Genomic DNA, 10,691 nt, shown 5'->3' on the forward strand with positions numbered 1-10,691 from the left:
GCAGATTAATGATTTATTAATCTTTGGATTATAAATAAGAGAGAGAGACATCCGAGACATCAGAGCGTTCAGACACACCGACATCTGGATTTGCATCGGCAGAAATCTGACAATGAAGGTAAGTTTTTAACTTTAACTGTCTTTCTGAATGTTTATCAGCAGTTTGAACATGTTAACAGATTCAGTGAATTATTTGAACTATTGTGTGCTGACATGTTTCTTCCTATTAAAGCTTAACACTATTTAGAGCTTCACTAGGCTGATTCAGCCTCTCTGGCTACCTGCGTACAATATCTCACAAAGTGAGTCCACCCCTCACGTTTCTGTAAATATCTGATTCTATCTTTTCATGTTTCAACACTGAAGAAATGACACTTTGCTCCAATGTAAAGTAGTGAGAGTACAGCTTGTATAACAGTGTAAAGTAGTGAGCGTACAGCTTGTATAACAGTGTAAAGTAGTGAGCGTACAGCTTGTATAACAGTGTAAAGTAGTGAGCGTACAGCATGTATAACAGTGTAAAGTAGTGAGCGTACAGCATGTATAACAGTGTAAAGTAGTAAGCGTACAGCTTGTATAACAGTGTAAAGTAGTGAGTAAACAGCTTGTATAACAGTGTAAAGTAGTGAGTGTACAACAGTGTAAAGTAGTGAGCGTACAGCATGTATCAGTGTAAAGTAGTGAGCGTACAGCTTGTATAACAGTGTAAAGTAGTGAGTAAACAGCTTGTATAACAGTGTAAAGTAGTGAGCGTACAGCTTGTATAACAGTGTAAAGTAGTGAGTAAACAGCTTGTAAAGTAGTGAGTGTACAGCTTGTACAACATTGTAAATAGTGAGCGTACAGCTTGTATAACAGTGTAAAGTACTGAGTAAACAGCTTGTAAAGTAGTGAGTGTACAGCTTGTATAACAGTGTAAAGTAGTGAGTGTACAGCTTGCATAACAGTGTAAAGTAGTGAGTAAACAGCTTGTAAAGTAGTGAGCGTACAGCTTGTATAACAGTGTAAAATAGTGAGCGTACCGCTTGTATAACAGTGTAAAGTAGTGAGTAAACAGCTTGTAAAGTAGTGAGCGTACAGCTTGTATAACAGTGTAAAATAGTGAGCGTACAGCTTGTATAACAGTGTAAAATAGTGAGCGTACAGCTTGTATAACAGTGTAAAGTAGTGAGTAAACAGCTTGTAAAGTAGTGAGCGTACAGCTTGTTTAACAGTGTAAATAGTGAGCGTACAGCTTGTATAACAGTGTAAAGTAGTGAGCGTGCAGCTTGTATAACAGTGTAAAGTAGTGAGCGTACAGCTTGTATAACAGTGTAAAGTAGTGAGCGTACAGCCTGTATAACAGTGTAAAGTAGTGAGCGTACAGCTTGTATAACTGTGTAAAATAGTGAGTGTACAGCTTGTATAACAGTGTAAAGTAGTGAGCGTACAGCTTGTATAACAGTGTAAAGTAGTGAGTAAACAGCTTGTATAACAGTGTAAAGTAGTGAGTAAACAGCTTGTAAAGTAGTGAGTGTACAGCTTGTACAACATTGTAAATAGTGAGTGTACAGCTTGTAAAGTAGTGAGTGTACAGCTTGTATAACAGTGTAAAGTAGTGAGTAAACAGCTTGTAAAGTAGTGAGCGTACAGCTTGTATAACAGTGTAAAATAGTGAGTAAACAGCTTGTAAATAGTGAGCGTACAGCTTGTATAACAGTGTAAAGTAGTGAGCGTACAGCTTGTATAACTGTGTAAAATAGTGAGTGTACAGCTTGTATAACAGTGTAAAGTAGTGAGTGTACAGCTTGTATAACAGTGTAAAGTAGTGAGTAAACAGCTTGTAAAGTAGTGAGCGTACAGCTTGTAAACAGTGTAAAATAGTGAGCGTGCAGCTTGTATAACAGTGTAAAGTAGTGCAGCTTGTATAACAGTGTAAAGTAGTGAGTGTAAAGCTTGTATAACAGTGTAAAGTAGTGAGTAAACAGCTTGTAAAGTAGTGAGCGTACAGCTTGTATAACAGTGTAAATAGTGAGCGTGCAGCTTGTATAACAGTGTAAAGTAGTGAGCGTACAGCTTGTATAACAGTGTAAAGTAGTGAGCATACAGCTTGTATAACAGTGTAAAGTAGTGAGCGTACAGCTTGTATAACAGTAAAGTAGTGAGCGTACAGTTTGTAACAGTGTAAAGTAGTGAGCGTACAACAGTGTAAGGTAGTGAGCGTACAGCTTGTATAATGTGTAAATAGTGAGCGTACAGCTTGTATAACAGTGTGAAGTAGTAGGAGTACAGCTGTATAACAGTGTAAAGTAGTGAGCGTACAGCTTGTATAACAGTGTAAAGTAGTGAGTGTACAGCTTGTATAACAGTGTAAAGTAGTGAGTGTACAGCTTGTAAAATAGTGAGTGTACAGCTTGTATAACAGTGTAAAGTAGTGAGTGTACAGCTTGTATAACAGTGTAAAGTAGTGAGTGTACAGCTTGTATAACAGTGTAAAGTAGTGAGTAAACAGCTTGTAAAGTAGTGAGCGTACAGCTTGTATAGCAGTGTAAAATAGTGAGCGTGCAGCTTGTATAACAGTGTAAAGTAGTGCAGCTTGTATAACAGTGTAAAGTAGTGAGTGTAAGCTTGTATAACAGTGTAAAGTAGTGAGTAAACAGCTTGTAAAGTAGTGAGCGTACAGCTTGTATAACAGTGTAAAATAGTGAGCGTGCAGCTTGTATAATAGTGTAAATAGTGAGCGTACAGCTTGTATAACAGTGTGAAGTAGTGAGCGTACAGCCTGTATAACAGTGTAAAGTAGTGAGCGTACAGCTTGTATAACAGTGTAAAGTAGTGAGCGTACAACAGTGTAAGGTAGTGAGCGTACAGCTTGTATAATAGTGAAAATAGTGAGCGTACAGCTTGTATAACAGTGTAAGTAGTGAGCGTACAGCCTGTATAACAGTGTAAAGTAGTGAGCGTACAGCTTGTATAACAGTGTAAAGTAGTGAGTGTACAGCTTGTATAACAGTGTAAAGTAGTGAGGTACAGCTTGTAAAGTAGTGAGCGTACAGCTTGCATAACAGTGTAAAGTAGTGAGCGTACAGCTTGTATAACAGTATAAAGTAGTGAGCGTACAACAGTGTAAAGTAGTGAGCGTACAACAGTGTAAAGTAGTGAGCGTACAGCATTTATAACAGTGTAAAGTAGTGAGCGTACAGCTTGTATAACAGTGTAAAGTAGTGAGTAAACAGCTTGTAAAGTAGTGAGTACAGCTTGTATAACAGTGTAAAATAGTGAGCGTGCAGCTTGTATAACAGTGTAAAGTAGTGAGCGTACAGCTTGTATAACAGTGTAAAGTAGTGAGCATACAGCTTGTATAACAGTGTAAAGTAGTGAGCATACAGCTTGATAACAGTATAAAGTAGTGAGCGTACAGTTTGTATAACAGTGTAAAGTAGTGAGCGTACAACAGTGTAAGGTAGTGAGCGTACAGCTTGTATAATAGTGTAAAATAGTGAGCGTACAGCTTCTATAACAGTGTGAAGTAGTGAGCGTACAGCCTGTATAACAGTGTAAAGTAGTGAGCGTACAGCTTGTATACAGTGTAAAGTAGTGAGTGACAGCTTGTATAACAGTGTAAAGTAGTGAGTGTACAGCTTGTAAAGTAGTGAGCGTACAGCTTGCATAACAGTGTAAATTAGTGAGCGTACAGCTTGTATAACAGTATAAAGTAGTGAGCGTACAACAGTGTAAAGTAGTGAGCGTACAGCATTTATAACAGTGTAAAGTAGTGAGCGTACAGCTTGTATAACAGTGTAAAGTAGTGAGCATACAGCTTGTATAACAGTGTAAAGTAGTGAGCGTACAGCTTGTATAACAGTAAAGTAGTGAGCGTACAGTTTGTATAACAGTGTAAAGTAGTGAGCGTACAACAGTGTAAGGTAGTGAGCGTACAGCTTGTATAATAGTGTAAAATAGTGAGCGTACAGCTTGTATAACAGTGTGAAGTAGTGAGCGTACAGCCTGTATAACAGTGTAAAGTAGTGAGCGTACAGCTTGTATAACAGTGTAAAGTAGTGAGCGTACAGCATGTATAACAGTGTAAAGTAGTGAGCATACAGCTTGTATAACAGTGTAAAATAGTGAGTGTACAGCTTGTCTAACAGTGTAAAGTAGTGAGTAAACAGCTTGTAAAATAGTGAGCGTACAGCTTGTTTTCAGTGTAAAGTAGTGAGTAAACAGCTTGTAAGTAGTGAGCGTACAGCTTGTATAACAGTGTAAAGTAGTGAGTGTACAGCAGTGTAACAGTGTAAATCTGCTGTCACCTCAAAATAACACATCACACAGCCGTTAATGTCTAAACCGCTGGCAACAAAAGTGAGGACACCCCTAAGTGAAAATGTCCACATTGGGCCCAAAGTGTCATATATTGTGGGGCCACCATTATTCTCCAGCGCTGCCTTAACAGGTTGCCACTGGAGTCTCTTCCACTCCTCCATGACAACATCATGGAGCTGGTGGATGTTAGAGACCTTGCTCTCTTCCACCTTCCGTTTGGTTTTGCCTGTTCTGGGTGGAACCTGTCCTGGTGAACCGCTGTATGGTCATGGCCACCGTGCTGCAGCTCAATTTCTTAGCTTGGGCCATCTTTATGTAGAGCAACCATTCTTTGTTTCAGATCCTCAGACAGTTCTTTGCCATGAGATGCCATGTTGAACTTCTAGTGACCAGTATGAGGGAGTGTGAGAGCGACAACACCAAATTTAACACACCTGCTCTCCATTCACACCTGAGACCTTGTAACACTAATGAGTCACATGACACCGGGGAGGGAAAATGGCTAATTGGGCCCAATTAGGACATTTTCACTTAGGGTGTCCTCTCTTTTGTTGCCAGTGGTTTAGACATTAATGGCTGTGTGATGTGTTATTTTGAGGGGACAGCAGATTTACACTGTTATACAAGCTGTACACTCACTACTTTACATTGGAGCAAAGTGTGTTTCACATGAAAAGATAGAATCAGATATTTACAGAAATGAGAGGGGCGGACTCACTTCTGTGAGATACTGTATGTCTTAATAAAATGTGAGTTTATTTTATCTCCTCCCTGACAAAAAACTTTTTTTCACATTGAAAGGTAAAACCTTCAGCACCGACTGGCTGCAGAGGCCAAACTCTGTTCAAAAAAAATAACCTGTCTGTTCCAGCTGGTATCAGTCGTCTTCCTCCTCCGGCTCCTCTGTCGACCAGCTCCATGCCCCTCGTCCTCCCACTGGACTGCAGTGACATCTATAACAATGACAACAGCCGACCCAGTGGAGTGTACACCATCTATCCCATCGGAGCCACCTCTGCTGTCCAGGTACACTTCATCCTCTCAGGGACACTTAGGAGATAAAAGTGTTTGACTTTCAGTGAAGTTAGTTACATGCAGTAATGGGATTCACTAACAAGGTACATGCTAAGTTAGATTTTATAGTGGTTATGTAATGAATAGTTATAAAAGGAGGGTTGAGAGGGGAGGGATGAAGGATCTTCTTTAGGGTTTGGTGGCCGGAGCAGCTAGGAACCCAGGGGGTCGAGATTCAGTGGGGGCTCATCTCGATAAGCGGCTTGTTTATGAACCCCTGTGGTTCCTGTTGTAAAAAAAGACAAAGTGATTACTTGTCAGAATTATGGATTTTAGCGTGCATGTCTTTCATGGTGGGAGGAACCGGAGCACCCGGGGGAAACCATGCAAACAGGGGAGAACATGCAAACTCTGTACAGAAAGCCTGGGCTGAGGGAGGTCTAACCTAGAACCTTCTTGCTGTGTCCACTGGGCCACCGTGCTGCTGATAAAAAGAGATGAAGAACAGACTTTGGGTGGGACAGATGTGAGAACTGAAAAACGGGAGAGAACAGGATTAGACACGTTATATACATGAGTGCATGTGATTGTATTAAAGAGGCACAGGTGGATGAATTAGTGAGAGAGGTGTGGTCCTGTTCCTGAATCTCAGTTTACATAACTCCATTAAGTCACACCAGCAGCAGCAGCAGTAGTACTAGTAGTAGTACAGGTTGTATCACATATGGATATTTAATATTCCCTGGTTGATAAACTGACTAATGACTGTTTGTGTCTGTGTGTAGGTGTACTGTGATATGGACTCACCAGGAGGACGATGGACGGTGAGTATTTTAACTCAAGTACCAAATCTGGCTCAGCAGTTCTCAAATCCAGGACCTGTTCAGACTGATCAGAGGCCTCCCATGAACTCTACCAAGCTAGCTCTGCTGTTACACAATCAATGATCAGTGCACAACTTCCTTCAGTCGGTACGCCTTGTTAACCAAAGATATTGATGGAATGTAGGGGAATACATTTGAGCAGCAACCAGTTGAGACCAGGAACGAGACAGGAGAACTGACTTGATGCACAAAGTGGTTTGTCCTAAAGCCAGCTGTTTAAGACACTCAGAGACTGCTCAGTCTCACTCTGACTCTAAAGTGCCAGAGGTCCAGACATTATCAGTGTGTCTGTTGTTCCTGACCCGGATAGACGAATCCAGCAGCTGGTTTATGTGATGTACTTCCTGAATGAAGGTTTACCTTAGTTCAAACCTTGTTGCCTGGAAACATGAGCTGTCAGGTATCTGGGTGTTTAGCTAGTTCTCCTCCATCCCGTCCCCCCCAGGTGTTCCAGAGGAGGATGGACGGCACTGTGAACTTCTACAGGGGCTGGGATCAGTACAAGCTGGGCTTTGGTAGCGCTGCTGGAGAGTACTGGCTCGGTGAGAAACCAAACCTAACTAACACTATTGCAGGTGTAAGGATCTAGTCAGCTCATGGTTTAGTACTAAGTTCTTCCTGATTTCTTACAGTGGAGACACTTTGCTGCTTGCTTTCCCCTCTGCTTTAATACTTTTGCTGAAACTCTCTTTTTTTCCTACTAGAAATTATGAGCAGCGGCTCTTGGATACTTTTAAATCACTATGACTGTCAGATAAAGTAGGCTATTGCCATACTTTAAATACTTTTGATTTCAGTGCTACGCGAGTGCAGCCTATCAATAGCACTAGCCTGTACTGCAGTGATTGGCTTTGTAGCTAATGCTAATTAGCAACAAGATGCCCCCCTTCTCCACGGATGACTTCCACAAACTTCTACAGAAAGTTGCAGTGCTGGAAACCAAGATCCACAGGTTAGAGGTGAATGTGGAAGTGAATGGAATATGTGGGAATGACACCACTTTACCATGGATCCAAAACAGTGGACAAGACCATGCTAACACAGGTCTAATTAGCACCAAAAAGACCAAGAAGCAGGAGGCCTGTGTACTGGATAATAAATCTGAAAGTGGTAGTCCTCCCTGGAACGCTCTTGGAGCAAAGCCTAAGAATAAATAATTTCCCTGGTAAATGGTTGGACGAGTAACAGGCAGAACCCAGCGCCCTGAAATTTGTGATGCGACTAGACCTGCATTATCACCTGGGTAGAGGCCTCTTCAAACCCTGTTCTTGGTAGGACACAGCCGGACCGCTGCGAAAGGGAGAGGATCCGTCTGATGACCTTGATAACATCCCATCCTCACACAGAAGGGTAAGGACTGAGAGTAAATCAGAAAGTAAAAGGCTGCAGGGAAAGCTAACGACTGGGCCTCAAACTCTGATTGTGGGTGACTCTGCTGTAAACGATATAAGAAGCATGTGCAGTAAGGACACCAAAATACTCTGCTTTCCGAAGGATACGGTGTCTGACTTGGCAGAAAGATTCCTGCATATCGTGGCTGAACATCCTACTGTGAAAAACATCATACTGCACATCGGGGCCAATGATGTTGTGAAGCAACAGTCTGAAGTGTTGAAAGTGGACATAATAATCTGTTGAACACAGTCAGCTCTCTGAATGCTGAGGGGTTTATCAGTGGGCCTATACCGCCAAGCCGAAGAGGAGCTGAGGGATTCAGCAGACTGATGACATTGAACACGTGGCTCTCAACGGCATGTACTGTCCATTCAGTGCATTTCATCGAAAACTTTTACTTTCTGTGGGACCGCAGACATCTTTTTAAGGCAGATGGACTTAACAAGTCAGGAGTAAAATTGTTCAGCTCCAACCTGTTTTACTTTCTGCATCACTCATCTGTTCCCTCTGCCAAGGACAAGAGACAAGAGGAATCTCAACAAGAAGAAGACATAACACAACACACCAGAAACCTTGAAGGAGAGCCACCTCACCCGCCGGAAGACAGCTCTGATCACGGGAGACACCTGAGCCAAGAGGAAGAGTCTCCACCTCCCTCACTGAAAACCAACAGTGAGGAGTCACCATCTTTACCCCCAATCCCCACCTAGGTCACCCTTATCTCCAGACACCCTTTCTCCCCTCCCCCTGTTGGACTGATCACATGGAAGACCTGGAGCTGGGACCAAATTTACCCCCCACCTTCCCTTGCTCCACTCCCATTTTCTCTACCCTAAACCCCCACCATCCACCTCCGCCACTGGTTCTAAGTCTCCAGGTTTGACACATGTGTCAAAAATACAGCGCACAACCCACCTTCCCGCTCTGCAATGGCGAAAAAGCCCAGTAAGCTCTGTCTGATATGTGCTGGGTCCATGCTACAAGGAAAATAGCACTCATGACTCTTCCAGGACAAGCCGGGGCCCAATGTGCTGGTAGTCTTCTCCATCCCTGTCTTGACAGGTAACAGAAAAAGCATGGTGAATGTGTTAAGAAACAGGAAGCACTCAACATATCCTGCAAATTTAGTATTAATTCCTCGTCAGCCGCAGCCTGACGAAAAAAGTGGGCCAGATAATGTTTTTAACACACAAATTAGCTTTGTTAAACGTTAGGTCTTTGACAGGAAAAACATTTTTAATCAATGATTTTATAATAACTCACAATCTTAATTTCATGTTTTTAACTGAAACTTGGTTGGACCAAGATAACAGTGCAGCTGTCCTTATCGGTCTACCCCTCCCAGCTTCAGTTTCATGAGTGAAGCTAGAGTGCATAAGAGAGGAGGTGGAGTTGCCATTTTGTTTAATGACTCCCTCCAATGCAAAAGATGTCTTATGGGAATTTAGCTTCTTTTGAATATGTGGCTCTTCAGCTGAACCTCTTCTCAAGCAATTTTTCTAAATATCTACAGGCCCCTAAATACTGTGCAAACGTTTTTGATGACTTTGGTGAACTGCTGTCTATAATCTGTATTGACTTTGACTGTGTGGTTATTGTTGGTGATTTTAACATCCATGTTGACAACCCCCAGGACAGAGGGACTAAAGAACTGTGTTGTGTTCTTGATAATTATGGACTGACCCAACATGTGACGAGGCCCACGCACAATAAGGGGCACACTTTGGACTTCATCAAGGTTATCATCTCCAAGGGTCTGAACATTTCCAAGGTTGTGGTGACTGATGTTGCTCTCTCAGATCATTCCTGTGTTTTCTTTGAGAGTGCTATCTGCGTGCACACAAATGTACAAACAGAGGTGATCACAAAACGGCATATCACTGAAAACACTAGTGAAAAAATTATTCAGGCTTTCTCCGACACCCGCTCTCATGGGTCTCAGTCAGCGAACTTGTAGATAATTTCAGTTCTAAAATTACAAATGTTATTGATGCCATTGCACCAGCCAAGGTGAAGGTGGTCTCTGGTAAGAGAAGATCTCCATGGAGAAATGCCACGCTGGGTAGAACTCAAAAAGAGGTGGCGGAAAACAAATCTCCAGGTTCATTATGCTGTCTATAAAGAGAGACTTGCATTTATAATTTAGAGCTGAGAAATGCAAGGTGGTCCTTCTTCTCTGACATCATCACCAAAAACACTAATAATGTGTGTGCATGTTTGCTACTGTCGACAGGCTTCAGAACTGCCGCTTCATAACATCATCCTATTTTTGACTTAATCTCAGAAGTTTAGCGAAGTTTGCAGTGTTGCCAAAGTATTTCACTCTTTGCACACACACTACACAGAGCATCATTATTACCTTCACAGCTAAAATACAGCCAGACGTGACTGTTTCTACAGCCGGCCAGAGTCAGTTTTCAATCGCGGGAAATGTAAGGAGCTGCAGCGACTCACTTCAGCACAAGCATGACTTTGACAGGTGGAAGGAGAAGTAGTTCCTATGAACCGAGTATAATTAGACCATCCTGGTGACAGTAATATACTATAATAAAACACACCCTCACTCCAAATGACTGAGGTTAGATATCGATCCTTTTATATGAGTATCGATCCTAGAGCAGGACAAGTTGGTATCAGAAATATCGATACTTTAGGATCGATCCACACATTACTACATGTCAGAACAGGATATGTCTTGTCCGTGTCCACTTAAAAACAATTCATATAGCATTTACATTTACATTTACTCATTTGGCAGATGCTTTTATCCAAAGCGACTTAAATTTGAGCAACAACATACAAGCATCAACAGAGCATGAAATACAGATCTACAAGGCAATACATACTAGTAAGAGCAGCAATAAATACTAGTAAGAGCTCACAGTACATATCACAGCAATGAAGTAGATACCTAGGGAAGGAAGTAAGAGTTAACAAAAAAAGTGCAATCAATACAAAAAAAGTGCAATCAATACAAGATCATTGTAAGGGATAGAAGAAGAAGAGCACAGGAAGTGTGTTAAAGGTTAGGAGTTAGAGGTGTTATAAGAGGAAGTGTTCAAGGGCTTCTTGAAGTCAGAGAAGGACGCCCTGCTC

General features: G+C 41.8%; 1 protein-coding gene across 1 annotated transcript in view; it reads left to right on the forward strand.

Annotated features, from left to right (window-relative positions):
* The first annotated feature begins 5,220 nt into the window (after positions 1-5,220).
* The window catches only part of LOC119916559 (kinesin-like protein KIF20B), a 21,457-nt gene continuing 15,986 nt past the window's right edge, over positions 5,221-10,691 (forward strand). The window contains exons 1-4 of the mRNA XM_038736592.1: positions 5,221-5,328; positions 6,102-6,140; positions 6,646-6,742; positions 8,306-8,472. Coding sequence (XP_038592520.1) covers positions 5,221-5,328; positions 6,102-6,140; positions 6,646-6,742; positions 8,306-8,472 — 411 coding nt within the window. The remainder of the gene's footprint in view (positions 5,329-6,101; positions 6,141-6,645; positions 6,743-8,305; positions 8,473-10,691) is intronic.

The sequence above is a fragment of the Micropterus salmoides genome, unplaced genomic scaffold, assembly GCF_014851395.1.
Source record: "Micropterus salmoides isolate LMB-PRFRI ecotype aquatic unplaced genomic scaffold, ASM1485139v1 Ms_hic_scaffold_21, whole genome shotgun sequence".
NCBI lineage: Eukaryota > Metazoa > Chordata > Actinopteri > Centrarchiformes > Centrarchidae > Micropterus > Micropterus salmoides.